The sequence below is a fragment of the Solea senegalensis genome, linkage group LG2 (assembly GCF_019176455.1).
Source record: "Solea senegalensis isolate Sse05_10M linkage group LG2, IFAPA_SoseM_1, whole genome shotgun sequence".
Classification (NCBI taxonomy): Eukaryota; Metazoa; Chordata; class Actinopteri; order Pleuronectiformes; family Soleidae; genus Solea; species Solea senegalensis.
In genome coordinates, this window is record NC_058022.1 from 13,631,878 (window position 1) to 13,650,075 (window position 18,198).

Consider the following 18,198-nt stretch of genomic DNA (forward strand, 5'->3'; position numbering starts at 1 on the left):
TTATGTAACAACATCTGAAAACAGCTCTGTCAATACTACCAGAACTGCCTGTACACAGCAGCAGTGCAGGGGCGGGCGAGGGCAAGAGGTGTTTATCCTGTCAAACTGCTGAACGAGCGGGGTTTTGGAATTTAATTCTTTTTGTGCACACTTCTTTGAGTTTTCTGTCATACTCCAACCTGTTTGCAGCCTTTTCGCTCCACTAGTGCAACTTCTGACATAAAACCTATCACATCCTGTGTGCAGCGCGGGAATGTTGCCAGAGGGACACAAGCTATAAACGAGAGCTGTGTGCAGCTAATGGCCTAATCAGCATTGTGTGATCTCATTTGACAATAGTTTGAATGTAACTGACGTTTCTTTATATTTAGTTGCACACTAGAGCTTTTTTTTGTTTTGTTTTGTTCTGAAGAAAGGGTTATTGATTAAATACAAGGGCTGTGTAAAAGTTAAACAAATCCAGAAAAAACATTGTTAAATTCTTGGGACACACTGTGACTCTGGACCCTCAACAAACACTAAATAAGACATTAAATTAGTTTTGACTTTACAAGGTATTAAGGTTAAAAAATGTAAGGAACACAAGGAACAGGGGCAGGCAGAGTTTAGGTACAAAGGGTCGTAGGTCATGGTTTTCGGCTGGTGCTTAATCATCAAACCAATATTGCATTATCTACACAGTACTAGCTTCTCATCTGATGGTGAAACAAACAGAGACAGGAGAGAGTGAAAATGCCTTACACATCAACTACCAAACAAGTATCTAGATGCTTAGATAGTTACGAATTATTGAAATGACTGCATAGCAAATATAGCGTTTTAAATAAAGGTACTGTGTACATACTACAGTGGGTGAGATAGAAAGACAACCAGCCTTGCTTCAGGACATCTATACAACAATATAGTAATATCTGAGATGAAAGCAATAATGTGGTTAAATAAGTCGTGTTTTAATGCAAGAGCAATTAAATGCTATAAATCATAATATATCATCTGTATCTCTCCATTCTATTTACAAGGGTTTAACACATAGCTGGTTAGAGTGATTCTTCAGTCAGCCTGGCAATGCTTCAGAGGCCCTTTCTTCTTCTGAAGCTAATTTCTGTCTCTTGGCACACTTTCCATCTCTGTGTTTTCCATATCACTCCATCTCACTTTGTCTTTCTCGCTCTCACAGCTGGTAGATCCCTCTCAATAAAATCCTAATCTCTTTCCCACAATCTGCCTCACATTTCCTTCAACTAATGTTGTTGTTTTTTTTTGTTGTTTCTTTTAATCTCCCTCTTCCTCCCTGTCTGTTTTTATGTCCACATCTTACTGGAATTTGTTATTTTCTCCTCAGCTTGGTTTGATCCTTGGCAGATTGGGCCTTTGATCGTTTCATTGGAAAAAAAAAAAAATGCTACATTCACATTTCACAGGTTGTTCAAGTTGACATCAGCAGTCTGTGTGTGTGTGTGTGGTACATCTTAGCTCAGGACTGCATGTGCATCTGCTCTGCTCAGTACCCCGGCACTGCTTCACTGTGCAGCACAGGTACAGTAAGAGATATAAACTGATCGATAACTGACTCTTTCCCCACAGCACTCCTCTTCTACCCCAGCTGTTAAAAAAGCAGAAGATTTAATATCCAAAGCAGGTTTGGAGACATTTGATGGATGTCTTGGCTCGTCAAGTTCCAGGTCATGATCGAATGATGCATAGAACTGCATCTCCTGGGATCCAGTCTGTCTTCAGTTCCTCTACATGCAACACACAGCTGTCTGTCTTTTCATCCTGTTACTGAAAATGTCTTTCAGTCGCACCATCTGTAACAATCCTGCAGGGTAATTAGTAGAGGTATTTAAGTCTTTTGTTTCGCGTGTGTTTGAGTGTGTGCGCGCGTGTGTGTTTGTGTGTGTGTGCACGTGTGTGTGGGAGTGTGGGAGTGCAGTTATACACGCGTGGTGGAGTGTGTGTGCGTGGAGATGTGTGTGTGTGGCAAGTGTGTATTACTATACGGGCTATGGTGTGTGTATCCCTGGTGAGGATGTCCCATCCTCATCCCCACCATTGATCCAGGTGTCATGGGTGTCATTGGTGTTGCTGGGGTAACAGGATGTGACCCGGGGGTCACAGGCAGTGACCCTGGGGTCAGCGATGTCATGAGTGGAACATCATCGGGTGAGCGCCGCAGGGTGAGGGTGTAATCGGGCGGACAGGTGAGGCGCACGGTATCCAGTGTGCTGTAGATGTCCTGGGTGTCCATACCGTCCAGAGCGTCCAACGTATCCAGAGTGTGATGGTGATGAGCGTTGTTCCTCTCATCCGCTGACGCTGCATCACACTCAAGCTGCTTCACCTGCAAAGCAACACAACAAGCCAAAATAAAACCATGTAATCAAATCAGTAGCTGAACAATTTGGGTTAAGATATTTTATATTATGTGATTGCAATTTGATTTATGATTTAATTTTCAAAACTTGAACATCTGTTTTATTGTAGGTATTAACCTACAAGGAATTTGCTGTGGATGTTCACTGTGGATTTAAAATATGAGAAACAATCAAAATATGTAATTTTCTTCCAATTTGTGTGTATTACATATTCTTTTAAAGTGACAAGAAAAACTAGACCCATTATTACAAAAGCTTAACAAATTAATTTGTAAATAATGATGATAATAATATTATTATTATGATGATAATAATAATAATAATAATAATAATAATAATAATAATAATAATAATAATAATAATAATAATAATAACAATGATAATAATAATAATAATAATAATAATAATAATAATAATAATAATAATAATAATAATAATAAAAATAAAGATTGCAGTTTTACTATTGTGGATGTACACGCATATTGCATCTGCTGTATGCAAACATATACAGTGTGTATCAATGGTATACAGATTATATCATGAGCAAAGCAAGAATGATATAAAGAATGAAAGAAGGAAAATAAAATAAAACAAATGCAGAATCTGTGATTTGCTAATGCATTTTTAAAAAAAAACAAAAAAAAACAGAGAGTTGTCCAACCCTGAAAAGCTGGAGCCAGAGAATGAGTTTGCCAATTTAGCTTGAAAAATAAAACATGCAGTCTGATATCTAAATAGCTGCCAAATGTGTTTCAGTCAGTTGCCCACACAGTATGTAATTTCTGCTGCTAGGGGTCACTCAGTCAAAACAATAACAAAAGACATAGTTTGATGATGAGTAGCCGAGATCCATTGGTGACAAACACATTTATCTATCGTCTCCCGCTTAATCCTCCACATGAGGGTTCAAGGGGCCAATCCCAGCTCACATATGGTTAAAGGTGAAAGGTAGAGCACACTCTGGACAAGTCGCTAGTCCAAAAAAAAGGCACTGGCTAACTAGTAGTACCAAATAAAAAGGTTTGGCCTGGAAATGATAGCACACACAGATAAAATGTATAATGTTATTAAAAGGTGACCAAAACGAAACCAAATTTCTATGGATTTAAAGAGTGTTGGAATGCTACAGTTAAGTTAAGTACACCAGTCTACAAAATATCGACGATTAATCAATTAATCAGTCCTAAACGAGTCAATATTGTTTGTACTGAGCATTGTCTTCAAAAATAAACATTGCAATATTACTAAGATTTGTTTAGTTTGATATGGTAAATGTTTGCACAATTATCAGACACAAATATCAATATCAAATATTAATTTGTACACAAACAGCATTAAGTGATGATGTTGTGTTTCTCCCGCTTGAGACCAGTCAAACCTGCAATACAAAAATACAAGTCCTTTTGCGATTTCTCATCATTGTCTGAGCCACTTCTGACTGAGTCTGATTGATTCCATACAGGAGAGTATGTTATTTTCTTGTAAAGCTAAACTAAGCAAACTAGTATGTACTGAAAAAAGACCCAAGTGCTCGACCTTTTGTGCATCAAAGAGACACAAATGATTACTTTGTTTTACTTTACTTTCAAAATAACACAAAAGCTGCTAAACAATGCTGAGCAACATCGATCTACTTTGTCAATTAACAGTAATATAAGATTTCAAAGATGCAAACATCTCAAAGATCAAGGTCAAGAAAATCAGGTAAGTGGCCTGTGTGTCAACACACGCACACGCACACATTCTCACACTGATAATGTCTGCTGAAAACAGGCTGTGTAGTGATTTACTGCCAGCTGCTCCACTTGCATCGTTCATTCAGATAGTCGCACACAACCTCATCTGGCTTAATGTTACTTACACTTGAAATAATATGAGACATTAATAGCGAGAAAACAAAATGCATTCATTCATTCAAAATGTGGCTACAAAACGCACACACTTCACAAAAATAACTCGGTTTCAGGTAAAAACTAAAAGGCAATCGATATCAATTGTGGGTGGTTTTCTTTTTTTTCTGCATCTGATAAAATATATGAATAATAAATGATAGTCAAAATTGCATACATAAAAAACAATGTGGGTCAGCTAAAGATCAAAAATGTGTAAACTTATATAAATAAGTAACAACTGTGTGAAATGTAGCAACATTTACTGGTGAAGTGAATATCCCTCAGCGCACGCTTCTCTTCCAGGTGTGTTGGAGAACCTGTGTAGCCTTCAGCTAGCATCAAACCTCATAAATGTTTAGTTTGTCCATTGTGGGCTACTGTAAAAAACCTGGCTGACCTGGATCCTGATATAAAAATAAAAGGCTCGTTCTGGGGTAATGAAAAACAGCAATTCATACAATCAGGTGATTGTACATAAGGGTCACAGGGGGGGGATGCGCCAGGGTCACACCCTGGACACATCACCAGTGCATCACAGGGTCACAGAGACAAACAACCATCCCAAAAAGGAAATATATTACATTACATTACATCTCATTTAGCAGACGCTTTTATCCAAAGCGACTTACAATGGAATTGAGTACAGTCAGCGAGGGGTGGAATCGAACTTGCGACGAGGATGTTTTTCGCACATAGGGTACCGGTCTTAACCACTGAGCCACGCCACCCCCATAATATAATTATTTTATATTATAATTTCTGCCAGATGAAAATAATTTGACCTCAATTCTACACCCTGACATTAACTAATAATCCACCAATGCCAACTATTTTTTTTTTAAAAAAGGCCCGATCAATAGGCCAACAACCTCGACAAAAAAAACCTCTGTGTGAAACAAAATCCACACAATAACATGCTGACTCACCTGTAATGACATCAGTCCTTCTCCCTGTAAGTGGGCAGCAACGTCTGCAGCTGTGATATCTCGTCTCGGGGGAGGGAGTGGGCGGGACCGCCGGTGCTCCAGACGCCTCTTGTCCTTCTTGTACAGTAGAGCGGCAAACGCAAGGATGTTGAGAAACAACAGGGAGGCTCCCACGGCAATCGTCACAGACAGTTCGGTGGAGTAGTTCTCAGCGGGGATACGGACTCCATCTTCCCCTCCACCTTGGCCTACAGCAGTCTCTGGGGGCTGTGGGGTCCCGCCTTGAGATCCTGGGTGACGTGTACTGCTCGGAGGCCAACCTTTGGACAGGCGCTTAGTGTAAGAGTAAGGAGTGTCGTCCTGTGGTGAGGGACTATGCGTGAAGGACGACACAGATTGGAGGAGCTCGTTGACATGGTGCAGGTGAGGCACCAGCTGAAGCCAGAAGGAGATTTTGGTGGCGCGGTAGTGGTCCCTTACACGGGGTTTAAGGCCGATGTGGAGGTACAGCTGCTCTTTTGGGGTGTACTTAGACCAGGCCACTTCTTCAAAGCGGTTCGGTTTCGTGTGGATGAACTTGGTATCTTGAGGAACCGGCTGATTTGGATCACTAGAAGGAGTGAAACACAGAGACTTACTGTATTTATTCACATCTTCAGGGGTGGTTTTTTGATACTTTACATATTTATACAGAAGCTGGGGAAAACAATAAACTGGGAATACCAAATACAGCATATTCAGTGAAAGTGCAAAAAACAATATTTCATGATTTTCAGCTTTCCAACTGTCAGAGAGCTGCTGAGGACCTTCTTTTTCCTGCCGTCCTCCAAGGAGAAGGAGTTTCTCTCTTGCTGGCCACTTTAACCAGCACGGCTGGCACACACCTCTAATCAATATCCAAGTAAGAAACAGACAAACCAGTGTCAAAAAATACTTAAACAAGGCTGAACACGTTCTATTTTCCTGTAAACGTAGCTCAAATGTGGTTCAGTTATGAGCAGATCATGGATTTTTATCATTGAATATCCACCACATTTCAACTCCTGCATATTTGTCCCCCTAGCAACATGTAGGCATCAGATCTCCATTGTTTCCTTCTGTTTGTGTATTTATTACCTATTTAAGAACTTTTCTGGCATAAACACTAACCTTGTCCAGACCAGTAGTCCTCATGGAGACCAAAACTTGGTTCTAATGAGGCAAAACCTTATTTGTGAGGAACGTTTAGGGCTAGGATGTGAATTGTGGTTAGGTTAGGGTTAGACATTGAACTTGTTATGGTTAAGGACAGGGATAATGTTTTAGTTGGCTACCTAAATAAATGGAAGTCAATGAGAGTCCTTACAAGGATAGCTACGCAAACCTGCCTGTGTGTGTGCATGCGTGCGTGCATACGTGTGTACAGTAAACACACCCCAAGGAATCCCTTCTGTGACACACATGGGCAAACATTTATTTGTGTGATGAAAACTGCAGCATGTCTTCACACACTCGCAGACTGCACGCTGTGTGCTCACCTGTCAATCACCACCTCGTGAGCGACACAAAAAAAAATCTAGCGTGAAGACCTACTGGCACACAGGCAACATCTTTAAACGCCCACACTGAAGCGTAAGAAAATAAATGCGAGGAGGCAACACATCACTACATTATATCAAGCAGCCGCAGGATTCTCTCCCCATCTGAGTGAACCATTTCCTCAGCAGAGGTTCCCCATTGATAATTGAAAACACAATGAAATCACTACTTCCCTCCTTTGTGATTTGTTTTTTTTTTTTTGCTTTGCAGCCTGCTGCAGTGGTAATGACACTAGGGACTAGAGACAGGTTAGAGACGGTGCCACACGCTCGCCTTAAAGCACCTGCATTAAAGACCGTGTGTGCGAACAATGTCCGGATTCTGCGCTGTAGTGTCGTGGAGAGCGAGGCTCTGTGGTGATTTAGATCAAGGCTGAAACTGCAGATGCCTGTGTAAATCTGAAGTGAAGTGAGCCTCGATTGGATTAATTACTGGTAATTATTTACTCTCGGCATTGCGGAACGAAGGTCCATCCTAAACAATTACTTTTATCTTGTGTATATCATGTCAGAGCAAGGAGATAAAACGTGCTCTTATCTTTGAGGAATGTCAGGATTTTAAAAGTTGGAATGTGAATTCCCTCTATTATCACTACATCGTTTGGCCTTCAGTTTAATACAGTACATCTTTCTGTAGCTACTGGCAGATCATTTTAATATAATTTTAACTAGCTGAAAATGCTCTTTTCTTATAGCATGATAGAAAGAGGAAGAGAAAGGAGGGGAAGAATAGATTTATCACACAGTGACCAACTTTTTTTTTTCCTTTCTGGACATTAACTTGGCTTTTCTCAAGAATGTTTTCAAGACCAAAGGTACTTTAATTCTCCCAGCCAAGGTCCGAAGAAGAAAAACCTTGTCAGTGACATGATGGAGAACCCACATGCTCCCTGTGCCAAATTAGTCTGCAGTGTTGTTTTCATGGTTGTATTTAAAGCACTCTCTTCTTGCCAAGCATCGCACACCTTTAGAACATACGCTAATCTTTGCCTCTGAACTCATAAACTTTTCATGTTGCTTATTGTGACAAAAAAAGCTGTGTCTGCTGCACACACGTCCTACTTTTCTTCCAAATTGTCTCTCACTAATGCAAATTAGCTGCATATAAAGATCATTTGCAGCACATGAATTGGTTTCATGCCGCGGTAATCAGAACCTGTTGTCTTCTCCCTGTTGTTCTTTGGTTTGTCCTCTCTCCATCAGATAACTACACTTCCAGTGTGTTCATACTTAGTAATTTAAAAACATGGCTACAACAAATGAAACCATGAGAAGTTATAAACTTTATGGAGAGGTAAGGTGCTGCTTTTTTTGACGGCACCGTGGAGTGGAATCTTGGCTGTCTCACTTCTAGCCTGGAGAAGATTTGTTCCTGTAAAATCAAGAGTGAGCTGGCCACAGTCGCAGCAACAACACTTCATGTTGCCAAAACCTTGTCTCCTGAGAGTGTTAAAGATAAGAGGATGAGGGAGGAAAAAAACCTTTTCCAGTGACAGCAAATTTAATTCACCACAATGAGGCATTGTCTTCATGTGAGTTGTGATTAGATATCATTGTAAAAAAAGAAAAATGTCTGTAAATGCATGTTTGAGCTGGCACACGTCAAGATAATTGAATCATCCCGAGGCTGGTCCTTCTTTTGTCTTCCTTTCTTGAGGAAAAACCACAATCAAACATTTCACACCAGCGTAGTTTAAATAGCTCACCCAGTCTTGGCAAAGTTGGTCCAGTAAGTCATGACCACTGCGCTCAGCATCACGTCATTCTTGGAGAAGTTACAGTTGAACAGATCAGTGGGTCCTAGCATGGGCACGCCAAACACATAGGGCACCTACACACACACAAGTTACGACAGATTACAGTTGACGATAACTCCAACTATAACTGAATCATGTCAAACTCTAATAACACCACAGCAGTGAAGACAGAAACCACCTCATATGTAACTGCAGTGAACTTAAACTCAGGGACACCCACTCAAATCCAAATTACAAATATATGCACACATGCGCACACAAATTTAGTTTGCTAAACATCAGGCAAACAAGATTGCACCTAAATAAAAAAATCGATAGTTTATTAATCAACAAATATCAAAGACAAGATGACCGTAATAAAATATAATCCTCCTGGTAGAAAGCATACAGATTAACACATCCTCAAGAGTAAAAAAAAAAAAAAAAGAAGAATTTAGAGCTGAATATAAAACGCTGTCACTGTATTTGCAAAATTCCACATCTCTATTCTTCTTTGAATACATTTTTTTCAATAACATTTAGCCTTAAAACAACAGCAGCTGTATAACACTGTGACATCTTCTTACCTCATCACCATGGGCGGAGTCAGCCCAGGGGGGAGTGGCGTCACTCTGGCAGTGGTGGTAAAACGAGTAGAAGTAAGTCGGGGACCCGTACTGAGCATGAAGGTCAGCTGTGGCAACTGCCGGCGCCACCCATTGGTGGTCTGTAAATAGTGCAACCAGAGTCTTTCGGCGAGTCTCTGCGTTGTCTCGATCTGCCCAGTCTGTGTACATGAACCTTGAATAGATAGATTTAAAATTAGATTAGATAGAGATTCAATTATAATTTGGGGTTTTTTTTTCAATTGCTAACAAGCATTCTGTCAAAACTGAAGCAACTGAACCGTTTATCTCACCAACAAAACTCTTTGTCACCCACAGAACACATTGTACATGTCTCAAAATGAGCTCATTCATCCACAACAACAGGCAACTGGTCTCAGTCAGGAAGCAAACTACACAACACAGAGAGCATTACATAAAGGTCATTCTATATTCAAGTTTTGAATGGTTGTATATTGTATTACATATTGTATCAGCAATACAGTGATGCGGTTACATTCATGTGTTCTATATCTATTCATGAGGCTTTACAGTACACAGAAACACAAAAAAAACATACACGTGACATATTCACTCCCTCTGTTCTGACCAAACACAGGTCACAGGTTTTCAGCTGCACACTGTACTCAGCTGTGTTTGGAATAATGATGATTCTTTCATTTTTAATGTCATCACTGGAGCAGAAATGCACAATTTATTTCCATCATTCTGTTTTGATTCTGTCTTGATCATTTGTTTTGCAGGTGGTGGACTCTGAGTGAGAGAAGAGTTCATGAATTTCGGTAACTGCGAGCACTGAATGCATTTTTGTGTGAAAGAAATGCAAAGTGATTCAATGTTTGCTCCACACACACTTCTGTTTTGTTGCCCGTGTGAAGAGCTCTGACAATGTGACTTGAGTTTTGACCAATGCATTTGAAATGCATATTTATAAAGTGGGGACCTGTGGTGCAAAACCACTTTGCCATTCTAGTGAAGGTCTCGAACATTTAGATTCATTTCTACACTTAAATATATTCAGAGAAGTGTACACTCACCTAATGCTCTCTCTCAGTGTGTCTCGGCCTTCCGGGTATCCATATAAACTGTCCACAAAGTCTGACACAGCGAAGTCAAAGTCCTCCGCAGTGACGCCGTCCTCTGAGTCCACTATGCCCTCCACAAACTTCACACCTTCGCCCTGATTAACCCCGAGCATCACATCATAGTTCAGAAATTCTCCTTGCTCCATCAGAATCTGCGGGTCGTCCGGTATAACGTCGCCATCAATCACTGGTGCAAAAGCAGTGTGATACTTGGCCGGCGCCACGTTCTGCTCCACTAGTTCCCGATAACTCCGGCCCTGGAGGCAGGCGACCAGTTGGGTGCTGTCATCAATGCCACAGCCAACCCTCTCTCCGAGCTGCCGTGCATACTTGCTTGGCTGATAGTTGACGGCCCAACTGGCCAAAGCACTGCCACTCTGGATGATGGCTCTATGGAAGAGGTCTAAGATACACATGAACACACAAACGCAAAATTCAAATGAGGGAATAAAGCATTGAGGCACATACGTGATGTATATTTATGAACATGCATGCACCCACATGAATGAATGAATGAATGCATAACCATAGGATTGCCCTCTTGAAGGTTACAAAAGTCCTTCGTAAAGAGATGCAGAGCAAGCAATGCCACAACAAGAAAACACTGAAATCACAGACGTGCATTATTTAAAAGGCCAACAGGTCATGGTTAGAGCAGCAGGTACCAGTAGGAGACGAATAAAAGTTTAAAACAATACAGCTCTTAGCTATGTGAGTCACAGTACAGTAGGCTGTACTGTATTATTCATGTACTATGATTCAAGGGCTTACTCAGGCATTCATACCGGCAAATTGTGTACCGGTCCACTGGAGACCTTGAAAAAGTCTCATAACTTGAAATGTCAAAGCTGTCACAGCGCTCACCTAGCAAATTAGGTACCCACTGTCCGTTTGCTTATACATCAAAAGTAATAAAAATGCAACAAAAAAAAAAACTTGTCAACCTCTGTGCCACATGAACTGTTTTCAGACACGAATTCTGAGGAATTGGTTCTAGACATTTTGTGGAGTTTGACAGTATGAAGAAATCAGCAGGAGGTCGGGTCAGGCGTGTTCACAACAGCAGTAACATTGCCAGTACATTCAGGCACGAGGAGATTTTCTTGCTGTGTTTCCACATGGGCTCACGCACAAATTTTGAAAGTCCATAAAAACTAAATTTGCCAACATTCGCTTTCTCACATCCCTCCAGACAATTTCAGCGAAATGTCCGGAACTGGAAGCAGCTACAGTCATCGCAATAAGGAGGTTGTTGGTTCATAATTCATCCTTACCCTCAGAGTAATGAGATAAAGTGAGGAGGCTGACACAGGAGGCTCCAGCCCCAGACCCAAACACAGTGACTCTGTGTGGATCTCCTCCGAAGGCTGCGATGTTTTCCTTCACCCAGCGCAGAGCCTGGATCTGATCCAGTAAGCCGTAGTTACCTTTCGCTGCCTGGTCGCCAGTACTAAGAAACCCTACAGGCAGAAACAAACAGTGATGTTGTTGTTAAAGAACATATACAATTTCATTTTAACAATCTGCATGAAATAAAAAAATATTCCTGCACGTTTCTACGGATACAGCATGTTCCACCACTTCCACAGTGATGATAAACAAATGGGGGCCCACAACAGAGCAGTGATAGGTTTGATATGAAATCATGGCAATCACACTGTTCAGATCAATTATGCACAAGACTCCATCAGAGGAAATTAATGAAAGAAAATGAGTAGCTCTCCTACAATCCCTTGGAAATTGGATCAAATCAACAAGGGACACCCATATTCATGGACTTAAATATCAGCTTACAAACACACATCCACCTGCAAACATATGCTGCAATTCCTTATTCTCTTTACTGCTGACTTTATTAAGTGAGCACACGGGAACCTAAGTGGCTCACTCCACTCCAGTATATCTCATTACTGCAGAAACGCAGTTGTTTGAACCTCAAGCTGGTTCTGAACACAAGAGTATGAAGAGCAAGAAAAAAGAGTGCGGTTAAAAGAATACATTTCATTCCATACAGTGTGTGCGTTTTGTCAGACATCCAAAAGGAACATTATATGGTTATTATGTTAAGAGGGCTGTAATAATAACTGCAGGATGCTTTCACAAACACTTGGGAAGTGTGTGATCATTCATGTGCATTTCTGCAGAAACCTCCTCCCAACTCCAGCTGATTAGAGAACGATTAGCAAATAAAAGAAATAGTGTGCAGAATAGTACATTGCTGCACGTATGGTATGAGCTCACCTCATGCGCTCAACTTATGATGACAAGGAAGACGAGGAAGACATCGGCATTTGTGATGATGGATGGTCGATCATGACGGTGATGATGATCATATTGAAGGTGGCATAAAAACAGGATGGACATGAAGACAAAATGAAGCATGTGGGATTTGTACAAAACAGGAGCTGCCATCTAAAGTCAATATCTAACAAACGAAAAAAAGCTTTAAAACCTTATTCAAAAAGAAAAACTGAAAACACAGTGTTGGTCTTGCAAACTCAATATCATTTTTTTTTATAAACATTTCACTGTGTATTCAACCCTGCTCTTTAAGAAAGTCGTCTGTAGCTAATTAAAGAAGAGCCATAAGTGGCCATGTTCCTGGAAATTAAACTGAACATCGTGTTGTATTATTATCATGGGTTTTGGGTCCACATGAACTAGAAAAAGTACCAAAGCTGCATTAAACAACAGAAAACAAAACAATGGCATACTAAATAATTTAAAGAAAAAGAAGTACCCAAATGCCCTGGGGATTCTTTTCTACTCCTCCTCTTAGAATAATTACAACTCATCCCTGTAAAATGCATCTAAAAGCCAGATAAGTCTGCGTGTATTTTTATTACCCAAAATATTCCCTTTTTACAAGAGAAACCAAACCATCTTAATATACCTGTATGAGCTACATCACATCATTATGAATAAAAATGCTACATGCACAGATTTTGTTAACCTGCTGGAACGTCTGAATTAATGTCATCTTATAAATTATTTAATAGCAAGGCAGCAATTATTTAAAATGAGGACATGATTAACACAAGACAACACAGCCGTCAATGGAGAGACACACATCTCATACTCTGAATTACTGTAATCAATATTAGGCTGTGCTCACGCTCGCTCACACACACACACACACACATACTCATTACTCATGCCCTTGGTGTAGTACAGTGAATGATGCCGTCAAAGTATGTGTTTAGCCCTTCACTGGTCCCACCCAGGTTTGGTAAGCTTTTCATAAATACTACTACTAAATACTCAAATGGCAGGATTGTGAGATATTACTTTTAATCGGCTCGTGGGCTTTGACTAAAATTAGACAAACCACATGGAAACAGATTTTCCATGTTCAGAGAGTCAAAGAACTGTGGAGGTAAAAAAAAAAAAAGGATCAGAAATAAATGGCTTCGGGGGGATTATTTCCACATCCATTCTGTTCACGTTTTCACTCACAATAAAGTGAAATAAATAAATAAAATAAAATAAATAACACATTATGGGTTTAAAAAAAAAAACTCTAATGGTTTTCACATTGTGTAGCTCATTGAAGGAATGAGCCATCCAGATGGTGACTATAAAATGGATTTTATTTTAAAACCCAATGAAATGTGTAATACATAAAACCATATCTCATATTATGTAAGCGACACATCCACCAGTCAACTCCACTTACAAAATATGCAAGGCATCAATACATTGAGACAACTTTTTTGTAGAATGAATACATCAAAAAAAACATTACATAATAAAACATTTTATCCCATTATAGTACCTTTATAATATTCTCTACAACCTGAAATCTTTCATTCCTAACTTAAATCCATGTGAAATGTTTTTTTCTATTAGTAAATGACTATACAACAGGCATATGATAACTCAGTAATATTATCAGGTATCCACAATAACATTGGCATTAATTGCACTCCTACTCCTCCTGTTGTCGACGCACCACTACAGCGTTTTAAAATCTGGTTTCTTAGATTGCTGCCTAGTTGCCCCATAGTTGTCCCATTCAAAACCACTGAAATAAAAATCAGCCACAAAGCTACACAAAGTAAGTATTCATCGCTACATGAATTGATTGTTCTGTGTCACCACACGTGCAGGATACGTCTATAGTGAACTGAATTGTGAAAAGAATGAACATGTGGCACACAGCTGTGTGCTTAGTACATTTCCACACAAATTACAAACAGTCATGGCAACATGAAGACTGCACACATTCTTTATATAAGGCACAGAACGAAAAGAAAATATAGAGAATTTACCCAGTACTCCCAGGCGGTAGTTGAGGGTAATGACAATGACGTTGCCGTAGCTTGCCAGCACACTGCCATCCATCATGTTTCCTGTGCCTTCTGTGTATGAGCCGCCATGGACATAGACCATCACAGGCCGCTGACCCCCCTCCTCATGGATGTCTGGGAGACAAAAGGAAACCATTGTTGCTGTGAGTGTCTATGCCTGCTGTTTGAACATAGGTCTATATGTAAAAATGAACGTAGTCTTCCAGTTTTAAAAGTGGAAGTAGGACGGAAGTAGGACGGAAGTAGCTGGTGGCAAAAAGAATTCCATTTGAAAGGAATTCTATAGGAAAATAAACCTGTATCTCACTTGATTTAGAGCATGAGTGGACATTTTCTTCAGGAGGTTAGGGTCTCAATTGGTAATTGTAGGTCTTCTTTAGTACAACATGATGTCAATTTGGTAAATTATGTTTCCATTTAGAGAAAATAGACAGATATAAGTGGATACCAGTGTGAATGACAGCTTCTATCGTCCAATAGGTGCCTGGTTGCAGGTGCAATTTACGGATTAGGAAACTGACATGGTACCGATCTAATTGAGCATTGCTAAGGGTAGTTTGTTTTGCAACCAGAAACCTACTTCCATTAGTTTTTCTTTTTCTTTTTTAAATATCCCTGTCATTTGCCTGATTCGATCGTCATTTGTCATGTGTCAGATCCTCCACCATATGTCGATTCATATGAATCATGCCCTTTGTGACCAAGTGGGCATAAAAAAGCCTCCCTGTGCGTGCATGTATGCATGTAAGAGTCACATGCAAGTTCAAGAACCAATATGTATGCATGAGTGAGTCTGTGTCCTTCCCACTTTTCTCTTCAAGCAGAGACGTTAACCCGTTGGCGACTTGCGCAAGTGCCTGCATACTAAGTGTTGGATCAGCCGGTGACGTGCAGAGGAGGTGGAGGGGACAGATGAGTGGAGTGTCCCAAATATAACATATATATATAAAAACATAAAGGTGATAAATGTACAATGTGCACAACAGCAACCTTTAGTGTATAAATCTGTTATTGCAATCCAGGCTCAAATCATTGCAGGAACGTGGTTGTACTTAAGTTGCCAAATTTTACAAAATACAGAAATAAGAAGCTGCATTTTTTTTTTTTTACCCAGTTTTACACCGTGTTCAAGCACTTAAACTTACATAATTGCACCACCTTCTGATGACATAGAACCTATTTGGTTAATGTGTCAGCAACAAGCGCAGTTAACAACATTATATACATTAAATAACGACAAAGTATGTTGCTCCTCTATCAAGATTAGCTTTTAACCCTTTAACACCTAACCCTCAAAATGTCCGACTTTTTTGCTTAATTTAACCATAAAAAGACTAGAAAATGTAACTGTAACTAAGTGTTTTGTCAGTTACATTTTCTGTTTTAACAATTTAAAATGAAGAAAAACAAAAAGGTTTATTTAGAAAAGCACTGCAGTTGTAAATGAAGGATTGTGCGTGTTAAATTTGAAATTGGAACAGTATGAAACATATTTACAATAACATTTTTTAACTCTTTGCCTCTCAATGTGCAAAAATGGAAACTATGTGCAGGTGTTCTTACGATAGCACAAACCGTTGCGTAACTACGGTAATGCAAAGTGCACTTGTTGTGCCAATGTGTCGTCAGCGATACGCTTGGTGTTAAAGGGTTAAGACATAATATGTCGCCAACTCCCGCTCCCCTTACAGTCGTCTATATTTCAACAAATCTCTTTTGCAGACCCTTATTCTTCTGCACCTCTAGCCCAGATGTTGATGAGAGAGGTTTTGGATAAAAGCATCATGTAATAATGTAAGAGGTAGTTAGGCTTTTTGAGGTTTGGTAATGTCCAGCATCTCTGATGCATAACAGCTACTGTAGCTGCTCTCTGCTGGCATCCCGTGTGTTCAAGTGCTACATGATTTTTCTTTTATGAGAGTTTGTGGCCTGCAAATGAAAAATGATTATGTGAAAGTCCTGGCTGCACCGTTTTTATTAGCTTAATTTAAGATATTTTGTTTCTCTGGTGACATATCACAGTCATTTTGTCTCTTGATATCATGCACTTCTTACGTGTAGCCCCTTTAATTTTATTTCACAAGGGTACATATCCGTGACCTGACAGGAAATGTCCATGTTTGATTCATTTGTCACAGCTCAGCTGAAGTATCTCCAGGCACCAGTGCCATTTTGTTTAGCATGAAATGGACTTGAATGAAAATCTGAACCCTAAACATGTGTTATTATTAATTCACTCCTGTGCACACCAATGGTCTCACTCACCGTTCTCAGTCGGCACATAGATGTTGAGGTAGAGACAATCCTCACTCTGGTGAGTGAGGTACGTTGCCGCTATATCCAGGTTGGCTGTGAGCCACGATGGCATCATATCCCCCAATATGCTCCTCTCATCCAGCGACTGTGGGCACACGGGAGCAAACTGTGTCACATTTCGTATTCCCGGCCAGGGTAAAGGTGGCTCAGGTGGCTGGAATCGCCGATCCCCCGTTGGAGGCCTTGCGTATGGTACTCCCAGGTACTGGATGACGGGGCCCAGGAGGTCTGAGGGCAGTGGGATCAGCATGCCTCGAATGCGGCCCTGTGCCGTGGAAATGACAGGCACAGTCTGCTGTGCAGACGCCGGATAGAAATAAAGGGAGAGGCAGAACGAGAGGAGGAGGAAAAGGGACCCAAACAGGGAGGAGACGGGCGGAAGAGAAGACGAAGCAGTTCTCCTGGTCCTTAGCTCAGACATGACGGGTGTGTTTAGGGGATGCTACAAGAAGAAGGATGGGAGGAGGATTGACTGGGAGGGAGGACGAGGTTTACCTTTAAAGGTATCCAACACTCATGCACAGCTGCTGCTTACTGTGACCCATGGCACACACAACAAGTAGTCCCGCTTCTTGCAAGCAACCTTTTCTCCTTGTATGTGTGTGTCAGTCTATGAGTGTGTGAGTCACTGATTCACTGCCTGGGAGTGTGTGGTGACTCAGTCAGTGAGTCCCTTGAAAATGTGTCCGGGTGTGTGTTTAAGTTTTTAAGTGAGTGTGTGTGTGTGTGTATGTGTGTGTATGTGCATGTGAGCTTACATATGCGTGCATGCGTGTGTGTCTGTGAGAGAGAGAGAAAGAGAGCGTCTCTCGTTATGTAAACAGTAGCATCACTGTTCCTCTGTCACTCTCTCCTTCCGGTCACCCCCATAACAAGCTCAAACTGCCTCCTGGAAAAGAGAGAAAGAAGCAGAGAGAAGAGAAGAAAGAGGCACATTTAATTCATATCCAGTAGAATAACCACACTAATGAAATGACATAAAGATGTACCATACAGAGAGAGAGCGAGAGACAGGTGAGATACAAATGACATTAGAGCGATGTGTTACCTCACTGCTGTTCATGTTAAAAATAGATATGAGAGAGAGATAGGGCAAATGAGATGCTTAACACACACACACACAGTGTTTTTACCTCTTTAGGACTTTTTTGGTATGAACACTGACTGTGGTCCACAACACAGGGACCAAAACCTGGTCTTTGAATGCAAAACCTTATTTCTGAGGAACTGGTTAAGATCAAATGTGGATTAGACACTCTCAATCCAGTGTGTGTGTGTGTTTGTCTCAGGTATGAACTGCGGATGTATGTCACATCCTCTACACATTGTTTCACAGATCACAGGACCTGACGGGG

The 18,198-nt window shown here is 40.5% G+C and overlaps 1 protein-coding gene across 1 annotated transcript; it reads right to left on the reverse strand.

Annotated features, from left to right (window-relative positions):
- Positions 1-597: 597 nt before the first annotated feature.
- LOC122765291 (neuroligin-4, X-linked-like) lies at positions 598-17,576 on the reverse strand. The gene is made up of 8 exons (XM_044019461.1): positions 16,793-17,576; positions 14,489-14,641; positions 11,492-11,677; positions 10,170-10,620; positions 9,094-9,307; positions 8,477-8,601; positions 5,194-5,803; positions 598-2,341 (listed from the first exon to the last, which is right to left on the reverse strand). Exons 1-8 carry the CDS (start codon positions 17,262-17,264, stop codon positions 1,934-1,936), a joined length of 2,619 nt encoding a protein of 872 aa, XP_043875396.1. The 5' UTR covers positions 17,265-17,576; the 3' UTR covers positions 598-1,933.
- Between the last annotated feature and the right edge of the window lie 622 nt (positions 17,577-18,198).